The sequence below is a fragment of the Ursus americanus genome, chromosome 16, assembly GCF_024610735.1.
Source record: "Ursus americanus isolate L20-20 chromosome 16, mUrsAme1.1.p, whole genome shotgun sequence".
Taxonomy (NCBI): domain Eukaryota; kingdom Metazoa; phylum Chordata; class Mammalia; order Carnivora; family Ursidae; genus Ursus; species Ursus americanus.
This window is the reverse complement of record NC_142142.1, coordinates 59,195,338-59,209,677: the sequence shown is the minus strand read 5'-3', so window position 1 is coordinate 59,209,677 and position 14,340 is coordinate 59,195,338. Positions and strand designations below refer to the sequence as shown.

The following is a 14,340-nucleotide window of genomic DNA, read 5'->3' as shown; positions in this document are numbered from 1 at the left end:
CTCATATATTTTTTAAGTTCCTATACATTTCTCCTTTAAATACAATTTTCTCAAGTAGCTGCTTTGGTTAGCTTTAACATATACTTACTGATGAACTATCTGTTGATTCATTGCTTTTTTCATACTTGTGTTTCTTACTCTTTTTTTTCTTCTCTTTCTTTGCTTTTTTTGAGTGCTTGTCTTTTTTCTTCTTTTTCTTCACAGAGTGTTCCTAAAAATGATTGTTTTAAAGAGGTAAGAAAGGAATTTGGTTTTAACTTACATTAAAACAAACATTTTGAGGTAAAAAAAATCTGTATTCCAAAAACTACATTTTCATGAAATGAGACAACACATATGACAACAAAATAAAATCTTCTGAGAAACTTTAACATGCTTCTATAATATATGCACCACTAATAAATCATATAGCTATCTTCTCAGAAAAATGAGGGAAGTTTTAGTCTTAATTTATTTACAGATTCATCTGACAGATATAATCAAATAAATACATTTATACTCAAGTGCACACACACATATACATATACATATACATATATTTTCTGTGGCCCAAAAAGAACTTATAAAAGATTATTAGGCCATATGAAATATAACAGGACAGCAGAAATTAAAATTATGGAAATGGAAAACAAGAATTCAGACCAAAAAAAATGACATTAAACTTTAAAATGCATAATTTTTTAGATCCATAAGCTTGATACAAGTGGGCCAGAAATTTGCTAAGCTTTCTACCAGTCAACTCAAGTAACAAAATCCATCCAGTGTTATAACGTCCAAAATATTAAAATATATTATTTCTGCCAGAGATATAAAATTAGTAATGCCACTTATGTGATAGTCATCCTGTAAATTCTGAAAATAGTATATAAAGTTGCTCTTCCAATATTAACTTGAGTAAGTGCAAAAAACGACAGATCTGTTACATCAAGTGAACCTGTTAGTATTCACCTGTGAGAACTGTTCAATTCGCTCATTCACATCAGGTAGCATCCATGTATCCTCACCCCGAACTCGTTTAAGTTCTTTACGCCTTTCTTCCTTTTCAAAATTGACTTTAGCCTGAAACAATGAAAAAAGAAAAATTAACAACTTATCCAATTGCTTTTCACAAAAAATAAAATAAAATAAAACCATTTTCCACTTTCATATAAGGTCTCATCAGTCATTGTCTGTCCCTTGCCAGGAATTTGCTTCTACCAAAGTGCAGGAAAGATTAAAAACAAAACAAAACTCTCCTTCCACATTACCAATCACATCACCAATCGCTAGTGAATCAAGGACAGAATCCTGGGACCTACAGTAGATCCTCCTCTCTCCCTAAGCACCCTACCTTAAAAGAGGACTTGAATCTCCTTTTTCCTTCAGTATCCCACTGCTACTGACTGAGACTTCTGGAACTGATCATGCCATGTCAGGTGACTGACCATGCCTTCCATCTGTAATGATCATATCCTTCTACCCAAGCTCCCAAAATGCTTCAGGAAGAATCATCTTTCTAAAACCAAATAATCATACAGCTAATTTATATTCACCTTTCAACAACAGTCAAAATTAGTTCCTCCTAGGAGGTTGCTTCTGCCTTTTCATTCTCTCTCCAAACTCCAAAGCTGGTTTTGGTCCTTCTCAAACTCGATGCTTATCTCCACTATAAAATTTACCTTAGCTTACAAACCCAACACGCCCCAAAAACTGCCTGAAACATCAAAAAGGCAAGGATGAAGAACATTTATTATGCATATAGGTTACATATATTGAAATCTGAAAACAATAACAACCTTTCACCTGTCCAATACTAATCGCCCACTCTTCACCTTAAATTCTGGGCATAGTCGTTATGCCTCCCCCCCCCGCCCCAGCTCCTTTTCATCTGCACTTATTTAAAATTCTTCCGTCTTAAAACCAATAAAAACAAAAACCTTCACTTGTATCCTATGTTGCTCTCCAGATACAAATTTTCCCCTTTATTGCCACACTTTCTACATCTTGTCAGATAATACAGTTTACTTCCCCCATTCTTTATAAATTACCTCTATACATCTCAATCTTAGTGAAAAATACCATGCTTCTAACCTTTTTCGAGGGGCTAAATTTTCTGAGTCTCTTCTGTCAACCCTCGTATGGATCAGTAAGGATTTACAATAACCCTGGAATTGACACCAATAATAAGAGAGGGAAACGGTCAGTCTATTCCAATGTGCCTCACGTGTGTTTCTGAAAACGTAAAGCCTTGTTTCAGATACAAGAGGATCGAGGACTAAGGCTGTCAAATGGCGCTGGGAGAGTCGTCATTAGTTGTGGAGTCCCTCAAAACTGCGCAGCGCAGAATCAAGTAATGAAAGTATCAAGAATGGATAAATTAAAAAGTAAGGAAACTCAAGAAACGGGCCTTCCTAAAAAGAGAAAGAGCAGTCGGAGACTGCCAACGCATCTAGGTAGGCGGGAAATAACCAAGAGTTTTCGCGCATCCCAAGGGGAGACCCTCACCCAGATAGGTGAGACACTGAGGTGACGAGAGGGGAGGGGGTGAAGGAGGCGAGCCAGAGGCCAAGTTCCCAGGAACCGTCCACTCCCACGATTCTAAATGATTCCAAAAGCCCCAAAACGGAGATACCTGGCGCAACACCTCGGCCCTGGCAATCCTGGTCTGTTCTTTACGTTCTTCGATACTCCTTGCACTTTCAAATCTACCACTGGTAGCCGCCATTGTTGTTGTCGTAAAACTAGGAAGCCGGCACAAAAATCGCAGTTTACGACTGTCGTAATTTAATAAACAAAAGGAGACTTCCGCCTGGAGGGGGTAGGAGGGGCGCTGCTCCACCTACGGAGCGTGCGGGGATGTGAGCGCTGCTTAAGGCTCAGGTGCTTACGCCAAGTTCAGAATTCAGGGGAGACTTTGCAAAGTAAGTTGGGTTGCTGCGCTCCCTTTGTAAACTGGACTCTCCCGCCGCAGTAGTAATGTCACTGTACGTTTATTACGCGCCTTGCACGATACCAACGGTATTCTGTTTACTCTCCAAAATTTTCGAGTTAGAAGCTCGTCGAAGTTCAGTCCCTACACCTCGAAATTTTCCACGGAAGTGCCCTTCTGGGCAAAGAATTTCCCTGTGCTGGAGGGATGTCCTGGAAGGGGGCGGGAAATACCAATTGCTTTGAAGTTACGGTGCTTTGCTACAATTCAAGAAAACTCTTGGGGCGCCTGGGTGGCACAGCGGTTGAGCGTCTGCCTTCGGCTCAGGGCGTGATCCCGGCGTTATGGGATCGAGCCCCACATCAGGCTCCTCTGCTATGAGCCTGCTTCTTCCTCTCCCACTCCCCCTGCTTGTGTTCCCTCTCTCGCTGGCTGTCTCTATCTCTGTCAAATAAATAAATAAAATCTTTAAAAAAAAAAAAAAAGAAAAGAAAACTCTTTAAATACAAAGCAGCCTTAAACCTACATACTAAAAGTACACGCCGTGAACTTGGGAAAATCAACCCAGGACGGCCAACGTGGGGACCTAGCTTAGTAAACTATCGGATTTTAAAGGGAGAAAAGAACCTGGAGCATACAGGCAGAAAGTTCGATTCAGTTCTTTTTTTAATTTTTGTTGTTTCAGTTTATTTTTTCGTAAATATAAATAAATGTAGCATCAATAATCCTACAGGGAGTTTCGTCTTCTAAAAGATCGACTACTGAGGACAAAAATAAATGTTATCCAGTACGACTTAAGTAAACATGTAGTGTTTTTAAATCGTTTTCACCTGTTAGTTGTTCATATATTCCATTAAATAAAAGTAAAAGTTTCATTTATAAACTAAACTAAAATAATAATAAAAATGGAGTTTGTGTGTGTTGTGTGTGTGTTATGTAAAAATGAATGGATTCAGTAGTAAGAGAAAGGACATCAAATTGGCATCAGACTTGTTAGGTCATCTTTCTCTTCTAATTCCTCTCTTCATTCCCTTCCTGTACAGTTCAGCCCAAAGCCATCTACTGGGTGGGCTAAGCAAGGTGTACATGTGTGCAGGGGCAGTGGTAAGGAGTGCTCTGAGCACCACGGGTTGAGAAGGGTGTTCCTGTGGCAGAGGAGCAGCTGGAACCCAGGCATCAGGGCCCAAGCAGGGTGGGAAGTGCACCTGCGAGGGCGGGAGCCTGAGTGGGATAACCTAGTACAGGATGTCAGGAATCCAGTGGGGTGAGGAGGACACCCATGCCAGGAGGGGAGCAGTGAGGGCAACAGATGGTGGTTACATCCTGGATGATTGCACATAGAAGTTAATATACTAGGTTGATACCCCTGTTGGAGAATGGAGTTTCAAACATGGAAATGAAGCAAACTCGAATGAACCCTGTGGTGTTGAATTGGAATTGGAGGTAACTGTAAGAACTCATGTCTTCAATATACATAGGTAGATACAGAAATACAGACATTTCTGTGTGTCTGTATCTGTATCTTTGTATCTATATGATCTGTCTCCCTAGCTCTGTCCATTAAGAGGACCTGGGAACAGCAACGTCGCAATGTTAATATGACCATATCTAGTGCCCAGATCTTGGCTTTGACAATTTTGAGCTTTACCTGAGCCCTGTGCTCCTGAAAACAGTTGTTTTAGTGGTCAGGGGTACGAATATGCCCACCCTTTTGTGTTCCAGGAAATGGCTTACTGTAAAGAACCATCCTTCCCAAGTGATTCAGGTAAGACTTGCTCATGACCTCCTTATTTACTGCAACAAGGCCTTCTAAATATGCATCTCCAACCTCTCAGAGGCCAATAAAATGTCCCCTTCCTTTATTTTGCATTCGGTTGGGTGCCTCAACCCAGGAAGACATAAACTGAAGGAAGATCAGTGACTCATGGGTCCTACCTGATTCCGCTCTAAAATCGGCACACGTGTTGGGATGACGTACACAGATGCACGTGTGGAGATGGACTCAGCAGAGGACTGAGATCTTCATTTTACTCTCATCTAGGAAATAAATGAGCTCAGGTATTTAAATTACTTATGATTTTTAATTATTTGCTTATTTTAAAGTATTGATTTATTAGGTATTTATCATTCTAATTTTACTTATTTAAAAAATTCAGTTTACTTTTATCTTATTTAAAAGCTAAGTATTCATGTTTTGTTTTTATTAAATTTTTGCCTTTAAACAGTTGTAATAATAAAACACAGGCATACCTAATAAAAAGAAAGATGGCTCTGAAGTGTTACACTCCGAGGAGCGGTGTGGTTTGTAGGTTTCCATGTACACTGAAGATCTTTAATAGCATGCCAATATTTGATATTTTTATTTTGCCTCAGTTATCCTGTTTTAACTATCTAACCTTCCTCCGATTGATCAGAGGAGACTGACGAAAATTATAGATTTGTGACTTTGTGGCAATGGGACCCTAATCGTGCTTTATTGATGCTCATTTATTCAACCAATATGCATCAAACAGAGCCTGTGTGACAGGCACTATACAAAAGCTGAGCTGATGAAAGATGAAAGTTGTCGGTCCTTTCTTCAAAAGCTTACCAGCTAGCAGGAAGGCAAACAAGTAAACCAGAAATTACTCACTGACCTTGATCTCTCTTGAATGAACCAGGCGTGTGCCTCTCTCTGGTCATTTGCACATGCTGGTCCCTCAGCCTGGATTACTCTTTCTAAATTACATAAATATTTATACAGTTTCAACAAGACACACTCAGAGAAGTCTTACTTATATCCCTGTTCCTTTATTCCCCTATAGGTAATCACTTTTACTAGCCTTTGGTTAACCTTCTTTAGTTTCATTTGAAAGCTCTAAGCACAAATAAAGCACACTAGAAATTACGTACCTTATGATGTGATACAGTAGGAAGTACATTGCTGACAAGGCATTTTTGCAAAAAACAAACAAACAAAACTGTGAATTCAATCCAACCTCTAGATCTACGTAGTTTATTGAAAACACAGGCGCTAGAAAAACAAATTAAGTGACATCACACGGAAGCGATCCAACAAATCCGGGATTTTACTAGACGAGTCATAGATCCTGGAGATCACAGAGCAAGCTATTCATCTCTTCCTGATCCCTTTTACAGCTTCATGGCATCCTATTACAAGAACGTATTCATTCATATGTGGCCTGTTTTCCCCCACCAGAAATAAGTGCTCTTAGAGCGGGGATTTTAGTCTCCTATTGCTTCAGTGCCTAAGACAGCGCCTACCATAAATACACGTCTGTGGAATTTCAAGGCATGTCCTGGCTCCCGTAGAGGCATCCCTGGGGTGATCAGGACTGCAGGTGGTGGGGTGGGGGTGGGGGATGCTCCCAGGTCAGTGTTGAGACTTCTGGAAAGGCTTCCTATAGTCACTAATCCTAAACTGAATCTTGCAACGCTTGTAAGAGCAGAGTAAAGGTTCCTGAGGTGGGGGTGACTTTTGGGCAGAGAGCTCAATATAACTAAATGTATAGAAGCACAAGAGCACATGACCCTTTCAGGGGGGAGAACAGTGAACTGGCTGCCCCCACGCGTAACACATTAGCTAGGAGTGAATTTGAATGATCCCTTTTCTTTTTTCTTTTTTCTTTTTTAAAGATTTTATTTACCTTTTGACAGAGATAGAGACAGCCAGTGAGAGAGGGAACACAAGCAGGGGGAGTGGGAGAGGAAGAAGCAGGCTCATAGTGGAGGAGCCTGACGTGGGGCTTGATCTGAGAACGCCAGGATCACGCCCTGAGCCAAAGGCAGACGCTTAACGACTGCGCCACCCAAGCGCCCCAGAATGATCCCTTTTCTAATGTAGCAACTTTGGAAGAATCCTGCCTCTCTGAATGGCACACTGACACTTGATTCTACCCCTGGGCTTCTTCCTTGAAAACGCTACAGACGTTGAACGTCTCATGCTGCTCAAGCCTGGGTACAAAAGGAGTTTCCATCGCCTTGAGGAGAGATGCCCCGTTGTGAGACTGTCCCCTGCCCGGGGCCCTCCTCCTTTGTCTCCTTTACCTCCCCCCCCCCCCCAGGAAAGAGGTCTCCGCACAGGAGGTTGGTCTTACGCAGCCGGCCCACGTATATGAATTAAGGAAGACTGGGGAAACCAGCTCCCTCTCCTTTGTGCCTCTGGCTACTCAGGGATAGCTGGAACATCAGCATCTAAGGGGAGAGGTCCGATAGGGAGCTGGGCTTACGTATCTAAGTTAGAGTTTGCAGGAAGCCATGTGGTTTTCCGTTTTCTAGGCTGTGAATTCCATCCTTTAAACCCCAGAGTAGTTAACCACCCAGAAGAACGATGTCTCGAAGACGGTCTGATTTGATTGCCTGGATCAGGGAGGCCGTGCCCCAAGCAGCTGGTGCGTCTCAGGTCAGGGTAACCGGCCAAGGCGGAGCTGATGGGAGGGGCTGGTGCACCTGCTCTCCCGGTCCCACAGGCATCCAAAAGAGCCTGCCACGGGATAGCCTCTCCCCGCTCCGGTATGTTTTACACAGTGACCTCTCATCTCTGTCAGTCAGAAAAGCTTTCAAAGGTCATTTTATTGTGGAGAAAGAAACAGCCCGTCTACTGAAACACTCACAGGAAATGGGGATACAAGGAAGCAGAAAGACTTGATTTTTCATACTCCTTTATTGCCACTCCTGTTGGCCTACCCCGTGACTGGGGGAAGGCCACCTGATACTGTTACGGTGAAGTTCAGAGCGGCCTGCATTGCCTGTACCTGCATTTGTGTCTGGGGTCTGCTCTGCCCTGGGCCCACCACTGTGGAAGGAGGTATGCAGCCCAGTGAGGCCTGACCCCAGCCAGATCCTGACATTGTCCACTCCCATTCCTCACTAAACACAGCCAAGGCCCGAGGGATGACGGGATGGTGACAGACATGTGCAGGGCTCAGGAGCTGCATGGCTAACCCTTCCCTCCCTCCACACCTCTCAACCCCTGTAGTCACGGGAGCCTCCTTGCTGTGCCCATTCCCTCAGAAGGCCTTTGCACTTGCCTGTCGTGAATATCTCAGATCAAATGTCCCTTCCTTGAGGATGCCTTCCCTGACCACAGCCTACCTTCCCTATCCTGACACTACACCCCAATTACTCCATCACACACCCCTCTATTTTCCATTCATGCTATCACTTCCCTCTACGTACAACTAGCCTGACTGGTTGGGGTTTTTTGGTTGTTTTGCTTTTGTTTTTGCCAGTCTGTGTGTTTCCTACTGTATCTCCAGCACCTAGCAAAGTGTCTCACATGGCAGCTCAACAAATTCTGTGAATGGATGAAGTTAACCAAAGAAATGTATTAATCTGCTTGCAGTTTTAAAACACTGGGTGTTACACACAAACAAAGAATCATGGAACACTACATCAAAAACTAATGATGTACTGTAGGATGACTAACATAACACGATAAAATTAAAAAAAAAAAAAAAGCTCTTTGCAAGCGTCATTTGTTTGGAATTCATACTAATTCTTGAAGGAAATCAAAAGTTATCGGTCCCTGCAGAATCTCTCAAAAACATTTTTCTACCAATTGGCTAACCTGCTCCATAAGAGCACTTATTTGAAAATGCTTACTTAACCTGCCTCTGTGGGGTGGTTTCTGCGTAGGGGGTAAATTCTATCACCCAAGGGTAAGGCAGGCACAGACAAAATTATCCTCGAAAATCCTTCAAATCGCCCATCAAATACAGACACCTCGTCTAGAGAAGACAACAGTAATATACGTGTGTTCGTGTATAACAGGCATGGAAACCTACGATTTCACCAGTGCCCTGCAGGTCTTGAAGGTTGAAACTTACCTGTAAGTAGGATGACCATGTGTCCCAGTTTTCCCGGTGAAGTTATTAATAGCCTTTTCCTTTTGCAAGTGTCCCAGTTTGGATGATATATCATACGGCTACTCTCCCGTGAAGATCTTAATTCTTTTTCAACATAAGCCTGCCTTTCTTCAGATGAAGGTAGGGTTGAAGAGTCTTTTCTAATAATATGCTGAAGTTGGTAACACAGATTTAAATCTCCCTGTCTTCCAGCCACAACTGTAATGATTTAGTGGAATTAGCTGGCTGTTGAATGTTCAGGTTCCAAAGCCAGTCTCCTGGGTTAAATACGAACCCTGCCACTTAACTAGCTGTGTCAGGTGACGTCATCTGCTTCGTGCCTTGGTTCCTCACCTGTGAAATGGGAATAATGATAATACGTACGTTACAGAACTGTGAGAATTAAACGAATTAAAACATTAAGACATAGAATAAGTTCAACCTGAGGAAAGTGCTCAGGCCATGTCAGTAATAATTGTTTGAGACTTCATCACATCTTTGTCAGATGTCACATTAAACCATTCTTTCCTCTCTAATCTTTATGGGAGGGATGCTGGCTAGATGTATTGCGTTCGTATTTATGAGTCCTACAGGAGGCTAAGAAACCATTTCTCAGCGAGTCCACCATGCCAGGATTTCTCCAGAACTGGCAGATCACGGTTCCTCTAGTTGAGCACCGGACAAAGCAGCCAACTTCTATAAGACCATGTGCCCCCCAGTCACCTCACCTCACCTGGCCCACATTAGTTAAACGCTGATGTGTTTAATTTTACCTCATTGATTCTTAATTAAGAATTTATCTTTAAGGTGAAAGATGTCACCATGATGAACTCTTTCACTAGTGTCTGATGTCTCAGTAGAATTTTCCAGCTGTGAAAATATCCACTCTCCCCCTGTCTGATGTGTCCTGACTGCCATGAACACTCAAGGTCTGCCACCTGACAAGTTCAGTTCCACCCAGTATTTCTGCTTTGGTTTTCCTCTATTGGGGTAAAACTGGAGCTGGATTCTAGAATGGGAACCTGGTTCTGCACCTCAGTTCTGTTGGAGGGGGCTCTGGGACCGCCCTTACCTGCCAGCTGGACCCTCCTCTTGTTACCTTACACGATTTTGAAAGGATCTCCCAACCTGAATGATTCTGATCACTACCAGATAACTAAGATTCCCCATCGTCTCCCCCTTTGCCCTATTCCGAGCAGAACTGGTTAAATTCCCTTGATCTTGGTGATTTAAGAACACTGTTTTTTTCCATGTAGGTGACTGTGTCTTCTGTTCCTGTTATAGTTTCTCCCAACTCCTGCTACTATTCCCCTGTGCTCTGCAGTCAATAGAGACACTGGTGTATGGTGTGACGAGGGGTCAAGACACTGATCCCACCCACCTCAGTGGGCTTCAGACTTCCACTGTTTTGCCACATGAGACTTTCATGAGTTCAGGGCCTGGGTTGGCTGAGCCTATGGTCAGCAGATTTTTAGCCCTGCAAGCAACAAAGGCAGGGAATAACAAAATATTAATTTCTATTTCCCATGCATAAAGTTCACTGTGTTTTAAGTACCAATCAACTCTTAATTATCCATAGTAATGGAAGGGAGTAATGACATATCTCTATAGAGCACTGTCCTAAATAACGTATGCTTTGGAACATAATTATTCTCCCCAGCAGCAGATGTACTTTGCTAGTTATCCTGTGTTTGTAATTTTATTGAAATGAGTCTGCCTTTCCTGAGCACTCAGCCTTATAATCATAGGAAAAGACATCCCGAAAGCTTTTTCAGTGGCAGAGGCCAGTCAGTCTTGGCTTAGATATTTAGATTAGATGCTTACTATCGAAAAATCCCGTACATCTGTGAAGAGTCCATCATGACCACTTTAGACATCACGTAACAAGAGCATATGGTGGAATAAGGGGTGGAAATGGAGTGTCATTTGGAGTGAGGCATTGAATACGTGGGCGGTTATGCTAATGACATACTCACAGAAGAATAACATAGCCAGAAAAACAATGAGAGAACACATTTATTCAGTGACATCCTGTTGCAATGTTGACATGTTTAGGCACTACGGTTGTTCGCTTCATGGTGAAAATAATTTTATAATAAAAGAGTTAATCAAGACTTTGAGAGAAGGCAGGGAAAGAAAAGAAAGAGAAGAAGAGGAGAGGGAGGCAGAGGGGCAAAGCACACATTTGCTAAGGGGGTTGCCCATTCCAAGAACTGCGCTAAGCAACTTATGTGCGTTAGCTCCTTGAGTCCTTGCAACCGGCCCGGGAAGGAGGCATTTCACAGGTGAGCAATGCAGAGAGGGGACGTTCCACAAGAATCCAAGATAGTCTGGTTCAACATCAACATTATTCCCTGCTATTTATTTTCTACAGCCTTCCATAGTAGAAAAGGCAGCGATGTTAAGTATAACTTTAATGGAACATCAAAGACGGAAAAAACATTTCTTGCAGCGAGTGAGCCCTTTTAATCTTGGATGAAAGATGATTTGAGTGCTAAACGGCAAGTAGGGGTAGATAGTGGAGAACACCTTTATATTTCCATCTCCATCTTAGCCCAGTGTTGATTACGTACAACAGCGGGTCACAGCAGAGCTTGGTTTATATAAATGCCCCAGCTTCGGCGGAAGTGAACTACATCTGAGGAAAAAACCCGTGATACAAAAGGGAAGTCTTTGGGAGCCTCGAAAAGGAAAAGGCTGAGAACAAGCATCAGCCATTGTCCAAGAGGAGAAAGCAGAGAAGACTCTGACGCTTAAATCACCACATGCCGATGTTTCGTCAATTCTTATCACAGCTGTGACACTATCCGCGCTGTGATTCCCAGGCTGTCCTGTGGCCCAGTTCTTGGGATTCTGCTCTGAAAACCCCATCCGACTTGCTAGGACTTGGCACCTTTTCCCTTCAAGGTGCCTCTGCCCACATGCCGTAGCTACAGTACAGGCTGGGAGCTCGTGTTGCGGCTGCAGCCAAGGGCTTTCGTGCACAAGCGTCACCACAGAAGGTAGCGGTCACCAAAGGGGGGTGGGTGTAAAAGGTACAACATGGCGCGGTGTCGGGTAATCATGCCTTTTAAGATACTTTCATCCGTGGATGGAACTAGAGGGTATTATGCTAAGTGAACTAAGCCAGTCAGAGAAAGACAAATACCATAAGATTTCACTCATATGTGCAATCTAAGAAAAAAACAGATGAACATAAGGGGGAAAAAAAGAGACAGAGGCAAACCAAGAAACAGACTGAACTACAGAGAACACACTGATGGTGACCAGAGGGGAGGCGGGGGATGAGGGAACAGGTGATGGGGATGAAGGACAGCACCTGTCGTGATGAGCACCGGGTGATATATGGAAGTGCTGAGTCATCATATTGTACACCCAAAACTAATATCACACTGTAAGTTCACTAACTGGAATTTAAATAAAAACTTTAAAAAACTGTTATTGACCTGCAGGAAATGATTTTTTTTATTTGATTTAGCAATGCTATTTCAGCTTTTCTTTTATAACAGACTCTACATTTTGGTTGTTCACACACTCCTGGAGCCAGTGACCTTGTCTTGCTGCTGGTTCTTTCACGAATGGGTTGAGTATAACACTGATATGTGCTAAAAAGTCATTTTGTTTGAGTATTTTGTGTTGTGTATTATATAGTATTCTATCTGACTGCTGGTAACCCCAATCTGCAAATGTAGAAGACCTGTTTTATATGAGCCAAACTTCTGCTTATGAAGCAATGTCATGGGTCATAAACAGGCCTACGTCTTTGGCTGCTGTTGGTCTCCTGAAGTTTACTGAATGACAGAAAGAAATGACAAGTGACCATCACCCCCTGGTCCCGATCCCCATGAGTGACACTGTCATTATTTTCCAATGCTGAATGCTATGGAAGCAGGTAGAGGACTTTTCAATAGTTCTCTGGCACAATTTCTTAACCATTTCTTTCTTCCAGAACTGCATTGTCCAACATGGTAGCCACTCACTACATGTGGTTATTAAAATGAACTAAAATGAAAGAAAACTTAAAAATTCAGTTTCTCAGTCAGACCAATCACATTTCAAGTACTCAGGAGCCACATGGTGGCTGCTATTTCCAAGAGTGCAGCTATAGAACATTTATATTATCACAGAAAGTTCTGTTGGCAGAGCTGGTAGAGGAAATTTCAAGCTTAAGTGAAAAGGTATAATAAAGCAGGATGCCAAAATCCCAGGTGTACTTCTTTGGAAATCTGGCTTGAGGGATGAAAATATTTTATTTTACTTTTTTAATTTTTTATTTAAATTCAATTTAGTTAACCTTTAGTATATTATTAGTTTCAGGGTAGAACTTAAATTGCATACAACACCCAGTGCTCATTCCATCACATGCCCTCCTTAATACCCATCACCCAGTTATCCCAGCCCCGACCCACCGCCCCTCCAGCAACCCTGTTTGTTCCCTAGAGTTAAAGAGGCTCTATGGCTTGTCTCCCTCTCTGTTTTTTGACTTATTTTATTTTTCCTTCCTTTCCCCTATGTTCATCTGTTTTCCCAACAACAGTAGGGCAATGAAATTGTAATCTCTGGGGTTGTCTTCTCTACCTGTCCTAAGAAGGAAGAAGAGGTAGAGGTGAAAAGAAGGAACAGGGGGTGGCACCTCACACTCACAAGTAAGGGACCCTGGATTTATCTTTCCCAAGAGCCAGTGTCTCCTTCAGATCACTCTGGACTTCTCTCAGGGACACCAACAAGGGCAATTCTCTTTTGCCCTTGCTCTCCCCCATCAAAGTGTGGCTACATCCTCTTTTATAGGATTTTCACAACCATTCCTTCCTGTTGCTTCCCACTGCTACCCAACCACTGCACTGTCTTATCATCTCATTGTCAAAGTCAATTAGGCAAACAAAATTTTTCCATACTGTTTAGGAGTCAGGAAAACTTTTCAAATCAGTGCTTACCTCTCCTGTGATAAGTTGTTCATTGAATACCACACAGACAAATGAAACTCTTATAAGCTCTGAATACTCAGCCTCTTAAAGAAAAACTTAGTAAGTTTTTACATTTTTTAAAGATTTATTTATTTGAGAGAGAGGGAGAGAGAGGGAAAGAGAGCGAGTGCATGCATGCAAGTGAGGGGAAGGGCAGAGGGAGACACTCTCAGGCAGACTCCCTGTTCACCATGGAGCCCGATGCAGGGCTTGATCCAATGACCCAGATATCATGACCTAAGCCAAAACCAAGAGTCAGAGGCTCAACCAGCTGAGCCATCCAGGCGCCCCAGGTTTTACATTTTTAAATAAATACATTTTAAAATCACCTCTAATTTTCACATTTACAACTGTTTTCTGAAGTATAATTATCTGAACAATGTTTAAGAAACATTTAAAAGGCACAAGAGATGAAAGGTCTTTAATCTGTTGGAGGGAAGGAAGGGAGGGAGAAAGGAGGAAAAACAAAACTAGTAAACCATCAAGTTTCTGAGTGCTAAAAGAATTTTCTTTTCTTTCTGAGGGAGAAGTTACAGATCAATTATTAGAGTGAAAAGGTACCAAAAATACCTCGACATTGGTGTCTACACGTTTCCTTTGACCTTCAATCTGGCTGTCAGGT

At 42.4% G+C, this 14,340-nt stretch overlaps 1 protein-coding gene and 1 long non-coding RNA gene across 9 annotated transcripts in view; one reads left to right on the top strand and one right to left on the bottom strand.

Moving 5' to 3' along the window:
• CWF19L2 (CWF19 like cell cycle control factor 2) overlaps positions 1-14,340 on the bottom strand; it is a 145,927-nt gene that overhangs the window by 120,287 nt on the left and 11,300 nt on the right. For 4 of the 8 annotated variants that reach the window (XM_087868480.1, XM_045797686.2, XM_087868481.1 and 1 more), the window contains exons 1-3: positions 2,612-2,744; positions 949-1,059; positions 89-211 (exon numbers count right to left, since the gene is read on the bottom strand). In XM_087868480.1, coding sequence (XP_087724606.1) covers positions 89-211; positions 949-1,059; positions 2,612-2,704 — 327 coding nt within the window. In that variant the 5' untranslated portion in view covers positions 2,705-2,744. Of the gene's footprint in view, positions 1-88; positions 212-948; positions 1,060-2,611; positions 2,745-4,843; positions 4,946-8,736; positions 9,109-10,135; positions 10,232-14,340 lie in introns of those variants that run through there. The other 4 variants (XM_087868483.1, XM_087868484.1, XM_087868485.1 and 1 more) reach the window with 3 other exon arrangements.
• Positions 2,805-4,912, top strand: LOC123792521 (uncharacterized). Its single transcript, XR_006779711.2, has 3 exons — positions 2,805-2,900; positions 4,631-4,673; positions 4,801-4,912. It is a non-coding gene; the product is annotated as an uncharacterized LOC123792521 (long non-coding RNA).